We start from the raw sequence: 12,804 nt of genomic DNA on the forward strand, positions 1-12,804 counted from the left end.
ATTTTTGAAAACAATGGTTATTTATATTATGGTTTGTGGAAATGGTTTACAAAAATGAAAATTTTTTATCATGATTTTTGGAATGTTACAAAAGTCATGCCAAACAAAATGCATCGACTTTGCTATTTATTCATGTCTAATATAAAACAAAATACGGTGACTCGGTGAATAAAGAATTATGTTATGACCTGCTTTTCACTTAATTTATATCATTGAATGAAAACGTATTATATGTGACCCAACGCATAAGTAGGAAACATACATAAAAATAAGCACGAACACTTACTCAATTTACGTCGAAATGTGAAGAAAATTGAATTTATAATGAAACATACATAAAAATGCAAGAATTTAAACGAAAAAAGCTCTAAATTTACATCGAAACGTTGACCACCTCGAATTTACACCGACACATACATAAAAATAAGCACATAATAAATTAGTTTTTTAAGTTAACGGTTTTAACAAAGTTCAAAGTCGAGGGGGTTAAAGTGACATTTTACAAAGTTAAGGACAGTAACTATATGTAAATTAGATTATATATACTATGGGGATAAATACGAAAGTTTATAAAATGGAGGGGTGAAAGTGACATTTTAGAAAGTTTAAAGTTGAGGGGGTAAAAACGACATTTTAAAAGTTCAAGGGGTGGAAAGTTACATTTTACAAAGTAGACGGGTAGAAAGTTTCGGGAGATAGGAAACCAAATTATATAGTACATGAGATAAACAGTAAAGTTTAGAAAATGAATGGGTACAAATGATTTTTTTTAAAATTCAAAGTTGAGGAGGTAAAAGTGACATTTTATGAAGTATAGGGATGAAAAATGTCATAATAGATAATATGACGAACCCAAATCCAAAACCATATATAAATTAGACGAGTTGACACGACTCGGTATGAAAATTAAGAGTAAGGTTACAATTGAGAATCTCACTCGAAAATAACTTGTTTATTTATAAGCAAGCTTTTAAATTTTCTAGATAAATCGAAAATGTCCACCGACTTTTGTTTTTAGTATATAGATTATTTGACCAACCCAAATCCAAAATCAAATATAAATTAGAAGAGTTGACACGACAAGATATTATGAAAATTAAGAGTAAGATTGTAGTTGAGAATTTCAATTCGAAAATAATCCATTATTTATAAGCAAACTTTTAAATTCTTTAGATAAATTGAACGGACTCAAATCCAAAACCACATATAAAAGAAAAATATTAGATTAAGTCGTTTTGTAATGTGTAAACGACTTCGCCTCCTAGGTCAAAAATTTAATTTCTTTCTCTCCCATACTTCACAGTCTCACTCGACCACTCTCACTTCCTTACGATCTCGGCCCTCTGCTTCCTAACTCATACTCTTTCTAGTTTTTTACCTTTTCTTTTTCTTTTCCGTTTCCTAAACTCCTGCTCTTCTAACATTTTTAGAGCTTCAACCCGACATAACACAACACATTTACAAGGTCCAAACCATACGTGCTAACTCATCACGAACTCGACACAAAAATAAAAGGGTTGACACGACACGATACAAAACTATAATTAAACGAGTTGGAGTTAGAGTTAACCTTTTTTCAACTTGTTTAATGTTTTGATGCGATACGATACGTTTGCTAGGTCTACTGTCATTTGAGCTTTGTAACAACCGGTCTTTGTAAATAGCTCATTTTATCGGTGGAAAGCATTTTTGAAGTGTACACGAAATTCTATTATGTCAAGCATGGAGTATTTCAAAATTGATAGCCGATATTTGAAAGTTGCAAGCCAAAAATTATAGTTTTTTATTTATATAGAAATATTCAACAAAACTAGTTTTTTTTTTAACTTTTAAAATATATAAAATTACATATAACATAAAAGCTAAAGTTAAAGAACTCTAAAAACTACTTGAAATTGTTTTCGGATTATAAATTTTTTTGTTTAAAATAAAAATTGTTCAAAACTATTGACAAACAATTTTTTTTTTAATTTAGAATTTTCTAAATTAAAAACTTCAAATGTAAAAAGCTCTCTAACATACCTTTAAAAGTTTGAAAAAAAAAACAGAAGAAGAAATCTAAAAGCTCTCTGAAGTTTTTTAAAAGTTTTAGAAAAAAAAGAAGAAGAAGAAATAACTCTTATTAAAAAAAATTATAAATTTATCAAGTAATTTTTTTATAAAAAGTATAAAAAAGAAAAAGTTAAAAGCTATATAGTAAAATCTGAATAACTACCGGACACATACAATTAACTTGCAACATGTGACTAGTTTTTTGTTGTTGCTAATGCTGCCATTTCAATCCTTTCCCATTTCCTCCTCCTGGTGTTTTCTTCTAACCGAGCTGTGAGTTCACGTATCTTGATCATCTCAACGCATGTCTTGTAGAGAATTGGGTCGAGTTCTTGAAGCAAGATCTTCACATTTTCTGTCAATTCTTGTACGTTTTTGCTCCAATGGCATGTAAGGTTCTTTTCTAACGCTTCAACTATATATGGGAAAACCATCTCTATATCTTCTGACACCACCTTCATCAACTGCTCGTTGTTCCAAACATATAGACCCCGTTCAGCTACCTGAAATGCCCCATTAAAAATTCAACTCTAAAAAACAACACAATCAAAATCGTTCGAAGGAATTGTTTTGTTACCTGTGAATTGTCACTGTTGATGCACTTTGCGATTTGTGACCACAATGGAAGAGCCACCTTCAAGTACTGCCGCCGATCCATATTCTCTACAATCTCCTCAATTTCTCCGATCAACAACACTTCCTTTTGACAATTCGTCACCGACCAATACCTCAAAATCTTTCCGATCACAACGCCGCCAAGCTCCGCCTCTTTCTGCACAAACTGCGACACACAATATGCCAATTGCCGATGATAACCCGTCATACTCTTAGGCTTATGCAACGGAATCAAAACCCTAGATAAAAAAACCTTGTGTTCGTCCTTCAATGGCACCATAAATCCATTGATTATACTTCCCCAAATCTCAAGAATCTCTCCGATCCCACTTTGCCGGTGATCTGATTCATAAATAAATTGCAACAAAATGTCGATCATTGCTTGTCGCATGAAGGATCTGTAGAATGTGAATTTGGAGTAAATCCGGTGGACAATGTTCTTCACGGCGTCACGCTCTCGAGGTTCGTCGGAGTTGAAGAGAGCAAGGAGGTTCAGAACAAAGTTCTGACCAATGAAATGTTCCTCTAGCGACAAACCTATATTCAAGTACTACAACAAATATAAGTATTCTATAATTAATTAATTATACATATTCTTTTAAATGTGTAAGTATACCAAAAAATTGTGTTTACTTTTTAGTTTAAAAAAAAAAAAAAAAAAAAGGCAATGTATACGTTGTCCATATTTGTGAAAAATATGAAAAATGTCGGTTTCTATTTTCCATAACCTTTTCTTTTTTTTTTAAATAATAATATTGTGTTGCATATTCTAGGAAAAAAGTTATGTTACTGCATACCGGGATTTAATATTCTGGATTTGTCACTGTGTTCTCCTCGAAGAGCTTTCACGTCTTTCTTAGTTATCAACCGGAGGAGAATATCATAAACGATTTGCAAGTGTGCCCAAGCGGCAGAAGGGGCGGCGATGACATCATCGTCTTCCCCTGAACATGTTCCCACATATGGTGGCGGGAGAGGGCGGAAGAGATTAGAAGCCACCATCTTCAACAAAATCTCTAGTGTTTCATTAGAAACCGGAGTTACTGATGTTTTGATGATCGATAAAAGTTGTGTAAGTTTGAGTCGTTTCAAAGCCAATTCTTGAGCATCCAAACAAGACCGGGTGCAATAAATGATTATTGTTGAAAGTTCATCGTTTCTAGAATCTAAAGATTGAATGATTTTATCATCGTTTTGACTCGTGCAACATTTTGAATCAAGATCGAAGAGGAATTGCAGGGTTGTTGATTGTTTGGGTGGTGGCATTAGGGTAGGTTTAAGGTTTTTTCTTTGAGCTCCCATGTTTTACATAAGTGGGTGTGTGTTTTTGGTTCTAAAACTGGAGTTGTGATGTTTTGAAAAATAAGATAGTGTTGTTTGTTGAATAAAACAAGACATGGCGATTAATACTAGGAACCAAGCATTGGAACCTCCGAAAAACTACTATAAAAGTATTAATTTAAGGGTTGTTTGAATTATATTAAGGAATTATAATCACAATCAGAATCATAGTTAGAGCTGGTCATATTATACGTTTAAAAATATATCCATATTTTGGATTTATGAGATCTTTGGATACGTGTTTTGTAATTATTGTGTGATAGTGATTCACGATAGTTAGATTATTTCCAACCGACAATATCATATTTTGCAATAAAATGGTATGCCATTTGCGATTAATAACAAAAAAGCCATTATAGTTCGGCTAATATACTGCCATATTTTTTTTGTTCTAAAAAAACTATTAATACTGTCAAAAAGTTATACCGCGACCACTATTACCTATTATTGTCGGTTTTGCAAGTACCAATAAAGATTAATATTATGATCTAATATAAGCAAAGAGGTGTGGACTGCACTATTATATATAACCTGGACACGACAAAAGTCAGGGGTCAAAATAATGAAAATATTATAAAATGGTCATTGGCATAGCGGTATTAGGAGTTGTCGTCAATCAGGGGTCAAAATAATGAAAATATTATAAAATGGTCATTGGCATAGCGGTATTAGGAGTTGTCGTCAATCAAGTTGACAGTATGAACTAAACCGAAGAAAATAATTACCATTCATTCATAATAGGACGCCAAATAGTTAAAGTTTTTTTAAGAAAATATTATATCTTTAATGAATTGAATTTATAATATCTAAATCTCCCGTTAAACAACCTGAAACCAAACAAAAATGATTATTTTGAATGGCTAATGCATCTCACAATTATATCATGTCATTTTCCGCTGCGATAGTTGATGTTTGGATAACAACTAGTGGGCTGGCCCGCGCTCTACATAATTTTTATTGTTTTTTTTGTCACCAAGAGTATTAATATACTACTTTTCTTTTAAACCTAACTTGTTATTTCGTAGGATAATTTCATCTTCTTTTTTTTGTGATCCTCACCTAGTATCTAAACCTCTTTCTTCCATATATTTATGGTACATATGAATTCCATATTCCAGTTAATCAAAACATTTTCCAAAAATTAACTTTAGATCATCACGAATAGTAGTTTTTCGTAACATAATGTTACTTTCTTGGCTAAAAAATGCATAAAAGTCACGATTATTAATTGAGCACTTAAAAGTAATCCCAAACACCCCTTTATTTTCTTCGGCTTAGTTCATATTGTCAACTTCGTTAATGGCAACTCCTAATACCGCTATGCATTTGACCATTTTATAATATTTTCATTATTTTAACCCCTGACTTTTGTCGTGTCCGGGTTATATATAATAGTGCAGTCCACACCTCCTTGCTTATATTAGATCATAATATTAATCTCTATTAGTACTTGCAAAACTGACAATAACAGGTAATAGTGGTCGCGATATAACTTTTTGATAGTATTATTGGTTTTTCAGAACAAAAAAATATGACAGTTAAATCTCTATTGGTACTTGCAAAACTGACAATAACAGGTAATAGCGGTCGCAATATAACTTTTTGACAGTATTAGTGGTTTTTTTAGAACAAAAAAATATGTCAGTTAAATCTTTATCGGTACTTGCAAACTGATAATAACAGGTAATAGTGGTCGCGATATAACTTTTTGACAGTATTAGTGGTTTTTTTAGAACAAAAAAATATGACAGTTAAATCTCTATTGGTACTTGCAAAACTGACAATAACAAGTAATAGTGGTCGCGATATAACTTTTTGACAGTATTAGTGGTTTTTTTAGAACAAAAAAAATATGCAGTTAAACCGAATATTGGCCAAAGTATAATGGCTTTTATTTTATTAATCGCAAATGGTATACCATTTTGCAACACAAAATGGTATACCATTGCGATTAATAACATAAAAGTCATTATACTTTGGCCAATATTCGGTTTAACTGCAAATTTTTTTTGTTCTAAAAAACCACTAATACTGTCAAAAAGTTATATCGCGACCACTATTAACTGTTATTGTCAGTTTTGCAAGTACCAATAAAGATTTAACTACCATATTTTTTTGTTCTAAAAAAACCACTAATACTGTCAAAAAGTTATATCGCGACCATTATTACCTGTTATTGTCAGTTTTGCAATTACCAATAAAGATTTAACTGTCATTTTTTTTGTTCTAAAAAAACCACTAATACTGTCAAAAAAGTTATATCGCGACCACTATTACCTGTTATTGTCAGTTTTGCAAGTATGAATAGATTTAACTGCCATATTTTTTTGTTCCAAAAAACCATTAATACTGTCAAAAAGTTATATCGCGACCACTATTACCTGTTATTGTCAGTTTTGCAAGTAGCAATAGAGATTAATATTATGATCTAATATAAGCAAGGAGGTGTGGACTGCACTATTATATATAACCCGGACACCACAAAAGCCAGGGGTCAAAATAATGAAAATATTATAAAACAGTCGTTGGCATAGGGGTATTAGGAGTTGTCATCAACCAAGTTGACAGTATGAACTAAACCGAAGAAAATAAATACCATTCATTCATAATAGCACGCCAAATAGTTAAAGATTTTTTTCATAAAATATTTGATCTTTAGTGAAATGAAATTATATAATATCCAAATCTCCCGCTACACAACCTGAAACCAAACAAAAATTATTATTTTGAATGGCCAATGCATCTCACATTTATATCATGTCATTTTCCGTTTCACAAGTTGATGTTTGGATAACAACTAGTGGGCTGGTCTGCGCTCCACATAATTTTTATTGTTTTTTTTTTTTTTTGTCACCAAGAGTATTAATATGCTACTTTTCTTCTAAACCTAACTTGTTATTTCATAGGATAATTCCATCTTCCTTTTTTTTTGTGATCCTCACCTAGTATCTAAACCTCTTTCTTCCATAAATTTATGGTACATATGAATGCCGTATTCCAGTTAATCTGTTAGGTCATATTTGTGGACTTACATAATCAAAACATTTTCCAAAAATTAACTTTAGATCATCACGAATAGTAGTTTATCATAACATAATGTTACTTGCTTGGCTAAAAAATGCATAAAAGTCACGATTATTAATTGATTGAAAACCATTTGTTCAAGTATAAACCATGATCATAAGGGTACATTATTAAACTTTAAATTCTTTTAAATGTTCTTTGGAATATTTCTGTAAATTTATTATTAGACAATGATTATTTCTTTAGTTTTGTAAAATGTAGGGGTAATTTCTGTAAGTTTGCTTTTGGTATGGATTATTTTGTAGTTTTGTGAAAAGCATGGAACATTTCTATAACTTTGTGAAACATAGGGACCATTTATGTAAATTTTCTGATATGCAGGGACTATATCTAGACTTTTATGAAACATAGGAACCATTTCTATAAAATTTTTATCAGGAAGGGACCATTTATGTTATTTTTTGAAACATAGGAACCATTCCTGTAAAAATAATCTGTAAATTAAAAAGGACCGTTTTAGTAATTTGTTTTCTATGTAAGGACCATTTCTGTAATTTTCTTTGAAATAAAGACATTTTGTAAGATAGAATGACCATATTTATACATAAATTTTTTGCCAGGGACTGTTAGAGTATATATCACAAATTTTGTAATTTGTTTTTTAAGTATAGACCATAGTTTTCTATTAAAAGAGGAACTATATTGCAAGTTTGAGGAACCATTTTTATAATTTTTTTTCCAGGGACTTGTTTAGGTATATATCCCAACAAAGGAGTTATAAGATATAACCAAGTATCCGAAATTACAATTATTTGTATACTATTATTGGTAATTTGGTATAAATAAAATTTTGTACCAATGATTTTTAAACGATACATATAATTCATGAAAGAGCAAATCTACATAAACGAGGGGTGTAAAAATCCAATTAACAGAAAACACAGGGGTTAAATGTAATTTATAATGAAGAAAGTGAAAACCAGTGGAGTGATTGAATGACAATTGAGAAGCAACGGCAATACCTAGCCGGCGTAGACGTGAACGCCGATGGCGATTAGGAAGATGGTGAGGACGGCGAAGTAGATAACGGCGTGAACAATAATGGAGGCGCCGCTGGTGTGCATGTTTCCGAACTCCACCACCTTGTTGTGACCTGGCAACTGGAACAAAAGTCCCGGCGTTAGAAGCACAAACAGCACCACCGCCACCAACACTGGTCCCCAGTCCGCCATTTCCGGTAAAAAAAAAGCTTGAGCTTGAAGATAAGGGGAACTTAATTATCAGATCTGCAGACTGGAGCAGGAAGCTTGAAGATCGATGGGCGTTTTCTACTTTTCTTGGGGTTCTTAAATTTGGGGTTGGGGGTTTTGGGAGTTCAGAGGGACATTAACGTGTGGGTTTGTGCAGATCCGTGGTGTTTTCACGTGCTCCTTCTCCTACGGGCTGTTCATGTAATTCTGATTGTGAATTTTCCTTTAATTATATTTTGTGATTTTTTGGTATGAAACTAATTTTTCCTTATAATCTATAAAGTTTTTTTTTTCCTTAAATTATTTGATCTTTTTTAAGAGGTTTATTGGTCATGGATATTTTTCTTTCGAGATAACTTTTATATTTTATTTTTAACTATTTTCACTAAATTCCTAAAATTTTGATTTATTTATAAAATTCATTACTTACAAAATACTTAGTAATTTATTCAAGAATGAGGTTTCATGCGGTTATCAAATTTGACCCGACAGAAGGCCCGACTCAATAGCAGGACAAGTTGAGCGATGACCCACAACTTTCGATCTCTCTTTCTAGGACCCATTTTCTAATTAACCGTGTTTTAATATTATAGGTTTGTTTGATATGTTTTTTTTTTTTTCGAAAGAGAGGTTTGTTGATATGTTTGGAACTTGAAACTTTTGAATCCGTAGAATGTTAATTAATAATCATTGGTAAAAATTAATCTAAGCAATATTGGACTTAATGGATTAAGTCCTTAGTGGATTAAGTCCTTGATGAACCCACAGAGGGACGCATCTTGCAGAGTTGGTTCCGCACGGACTGTTATCATTCCGGATCTTTGTCGGGATATGTGCATGAGTATTATTTAGAGGATACTCGAGCGATAGTTCTCAGTGAAGTCAGTATTCAGTGGTTCTATCATGGTTTAGGTGTGGTCGACAATTACGTGTGGTCGACAATTGTCTATGGATGAACTTCGGAGTTCAAGGCACTACCGTTGCTAGGGGAGGACTGGTAGCATGAAGATAGTGGAGTAACAAATTTTGAAAGGACTAGGTTCTTTTGCCTTGAAACTTCGAAATCTTTGAAGAAGGAAACAAATTATGAAAGGACTATGTTCTTTTGCCTTTCACACAAGGGCAATGTTCTTGTTTGGCATCTCACTATCCATTATTAATTTAACATGCATCAAGGTCGAGTGATATCAAATAAATTCTAATCCGCTAAAATAATAATATTTCATTCTCTCTCTAAATCTTTGTTTCTCACTTCTTACAAGTCACAAAATCAAAAGACAAAATTGCACGAATGGTCCCTGTGGTTAGCTGAAAATTGTCACTTTTGTTCAAAAAGGTTTTGACTAGCACCTGAGGTCCAAATTTTCCATTTTGTTGCGAGTTTGGGTCAATTTGGTTTTAACTTTTTTATAATGATGATTTTGCCCTTGATATTTTCTTTTTTCAATTATTTTTATTACAGAAAGTTACAAAAAAAAAGGAAAAAGGAAAAAGAAAATACTCACCCTCTCTCTCCACTACCTATATTTTTTGGGTTTATTTGTCAAAACTCAAGAACACGGTCAAGAACACATATACATTATTGGAAAAAGTGACTAGGGATGAGAATTTGATCTGAAACCCGAACCGAACCGAAACTTGAACCGAACCGAGCCGAATTAGGTTCGAATAAGCAATTCGATTCGGGTTTCGGGTATCTATATTATGCTTATTCGGTTCTCGGATTATTCGGTTCGGGTTACCCACATAAAAGTTTCTTCGGTTCTAAATACTCGACCCGAATAAGCATTCCTCCTCCCTTTCTCTAATTGACAAAAATCAAAATCACGATTGACACTTCTGTCATCGTTGTTCATAACAAAAAAAATAAAAAAAATTAATAAAAAAAACCCTACGCTCATTCTCGTCATTTCAAAATCGACCAATCTTCTCATCTATTTCAAACTCGAAATCACTTATGTCGATCCTTCCTCTTGTTTCAAACTTTCAAAAATCAACTCTTCCTATTGTCTCTAAGGATTCACAAATTCATACTTTGTCTGGTCATGGAAAATTGGGCTCCAACTCAAGAAATTCAAATAACAAATTAATTTTCATTATGTTAATCTACTACGTAAATGTTATTCTTTCAATGTGTTTGTGTCATGTTAGTCTTTAAATGTTTTATATTGATGTATAAAGTACATTCTTATTCTATTATTCGGGTTATATAATCCTAATACGGTTTATTTGGATTTTTTTTCAGTTATATTAGGTTCTTAATCGTCTTGTACATGTTATTTGGGTTATTCGGGTAATAACCAAACCGAACCGATTAATACCCGAACCGAATCGAACCCGTATTGGTTCGGTTTTCGGTTCATGCAATTACCCTTATTCGATTTTCGGGTTATTCGGGTTCAGTTCGGTTCCGACTCGAATAACATCCCTAGAAGTGACTACGATTAAATCTGGTGAGCACCAGCTCACCGACTTTCTTTCTTGTGTTACCCTTTTATCTGGAATGCATAATTGATTTTTGAATTTTGTTGGAACACCCATATACAAATCGACTTATGGGGATGAACACCCACACACCAATCGAATTCCAAAAATGAAACACACACATACACACAAACACAGTGAATTTTGTAAACTAAAACATAAAAATTGTTCCGCCTAACTGATGCTTTAAAATCCACCACAACTTCTTTCCACTGTTGTTCGTCCATCGGATGACCAGAAACCCTTTGCCAACCTTGTTCCTTCGTCGGTGCGGCGTCGCTGCTCATTAATCGAGATAAAAGAAGAAGAAGAAAGAAGAGACACAAAATCAGACAAAGATCAAACAGAGATCGAACGAATCTGACACCGTCAAAAAACCCTTCTTCTACGATGATGTAAGATCTGAGAAATGGATGAACGAGGGTTTGCAGCGATGATCCTTCTTCTCCGACGTCGATGTACAATCCTTCTTCTCCGGCACTATGGTTTTGTAAAGAGGTAGTGGTTTGATTGTAGGAGCAGGGAGGCGCACAACAGTGGTGGTGATGGTTTTGCTGCTTCATCCTTGTTTAAAATCGCTATCCCCTCCGATCGAAGATGAAGTTTGGTGGAAAATTATAAAGGAAAGCGATGGTGAAAAGGTCGTGGCAATGAAGGGTAGGGCCCGGAGATAATGGGGGTGTATGGTCAGCGTTCTCAAAGAGAGAGAAGGATCGATTTTGAGAAAAGGGGGCACACACATGAGAGAGAGAGAGAGATAATGAAAGATTTTCTTTTTCTTTTTCTTAATTTCTGTAATAAAAAAAACTAAAAAATAAAATATCAAGGGCAAAATCGTCATTATAAAAAAACCAAACTGGACCAAACTCGCAACAAAATGAAAAGTGTGGACCTTTGGTGCTAATACAAACATTTTTGGACCAAAGTGACAATTTTCAGCTAACCACATGAACCATTCGTGCAATTTTGTCAAATCAAAATCATCAAACAAAAATTGAAGAACAATTACACTGAAATCTTTAAACCTTATTGCTCTTGCAAGCAAAATATTGGATCTAATTTCTCTATTGCTACTCATGTCTTGCCTGGATAATTAAATTCCAAGATGTCACAAAAACAAAATCATCAAACAAAAATTATGAAACAATTACTTTGAAATCTTTCAACGTTGTGCTCTTTGCAAGCAAAATATTGGATCTAATTTCTTTATTGTTACTTATTTCTTGGATAATCCAATTCCAATATGTCAACAATCCAAGTGTAACTTGGTAATTCGTGGGTGTTCTTTGCTGGTTAGCATTACTTCTTTAAATTTCAACAGTTCAAGTTCTATGATTTGATCTTTGTTCCTTACTATCCATGAACTCATATTTTGGATTATCAGTTGTATATTTTTAGGGAAAATGACTTATCAAGGTAATTAACTTTTCAGTATGTTCACATCTGGGTAACTATCTTTTTTTTGTACACATCTAGGTAACAAACTTGTTGGAAGTGTTTACATATGACCATTATGACCTGCTGTAGCAGGTTACATCCTAGATGTGAACACTTTCAACAAGTTCGTTACCTAGATGTGTACAAAAAAAAGTAGTTGCCCAAATATATGAACAAAACGAAAAGTAAGAGTAAATTACACGAATGGTCCCTGTGGTTTGGAGGAATTTGTGTTTTTGGTCCCTAACTTATTTTTTTTAACTTTGATGGTCCTTATTATTTATTTTTGTTGTGCGTTTGGTCCCTGTCTTACCTAAAAAGACTATTATGCACTTATTAATTTATTTTTAATTGATTTTCTTATTTATGTATTTATTTTTTATATATTAAAAAAAAGACCACACATATATGTATCTCTTCGGATGATCCCTACTGTTTATTTTTTAATTAATTTATTTTTTAACTCGGATGATTCCTACTGCTTATTTTTGTTATGCGTTTGATCTCTGTCTTACCTAAAAAGACTATTGTGCCCTTATTAATTAATTTTTTTTAATTAATTTTCTTATTTATGTATTTATTCTTTATATATTTAAAAAAA

General features: G+C 32.6%; 2 protein-coding genes across 2 annotated transcripts; both read right to left on the reverse strand.

The window, feature by feature from the left end:
- Positions 1–2,139: 2,139 nt before the first annotated feature.
- Positions 2,140–5,852, reverse strand: LOC145117198 (serine/threonine protein phosphatase 2A 57 kDa regulatory subunit B' alpha isoform-like). The gene is made up of 3 exons (XM_079053504.1): positions 3,465–5,852; positions 2,630–3,204; positions 2,140–2,555 (listed from the first exon to the last, which is right to left on the reverse strand). The coding sequence occupies exons 1-3, from the start codon at positions 3,967–3,969 to the stop codon at positions 2,247–2,249; spliced, it is 1,389 nt and encodes a 462-aa protein (XP_078909630.1). The 5' UTR covers positions 3,970–5,852; the 3' UTR covers positions 2,140–2,246.
- Positions 5,853–6,589: 737 nt separating this feature from the next.
- Positions 6,590–8,533, reverse strand: LOC145117409 (uncharacterized). Its single transcript, XM_079053706.1, has 2 exons — positions 8,055–8,533; positions 6,590–6,709 (listed from the first exon to the last, which is right to left on the reverse strand). Exon 1 carries the CDS (start codon positions 8,262–8,264, stop codon positions 8,055–8,057), a length of 210 nt encoding a protein of 69 aa, XP_078909832.1. The 5' UTR covers positions 8,265–8,533; the 3' UTR covers positions 6,590–6,709.
- Positions 8,534–12,804: the final 4,271 nt, after the last annotated feature.

The sequence above is a fragment of the Lactuca virosa genome, chromosome 5 (genome assembly GCF_052849685.1).
Source record: "Lactuca virosa cultivar CGN04683 chromosome 5, Lactuca_virosa_CGN04683_v6, whole genome shotgun sequence".
NCBI lineage: Eukaryota > Viridiplantae > Streptophyta > Magnoliopsida > Asterales > Asteraceae > Lactuca > Lactuca virosa.

Excerpts from the sequence above, each read along its gene's own strand:
- LOC145117198 (XM_079053504.1), bottom strand. The coding sequence starts at position 3,969 with ATGGGAGCTCAAAGAAAAAACCTTAAACCTACCCTAATGCCACCACCC. Across the intron at positions 3,205-3,464 it reads ATCCAGAATATTAAATCCCG|GTTTGTCGCTAGAGGAACAT; the intron begins GTATGCAGTAAC and ends ACTTGAATATAG. Across the intron at positions 2,556-2,629 it reads TCAACAGTGACAATTCACAG|GTAGCTGAACGGGGTCTATA; the intron begins GTAACAAAACAA and ends GGGGCATTTCAG.
- LOC145117409 (XM_079053706.1), bottom strand. The coding sequence starts at position 8,264 with ATGGCGGACTGGGGACCAGTGTTGGTGGCGGTGGTGCTGTTTGTGCTT.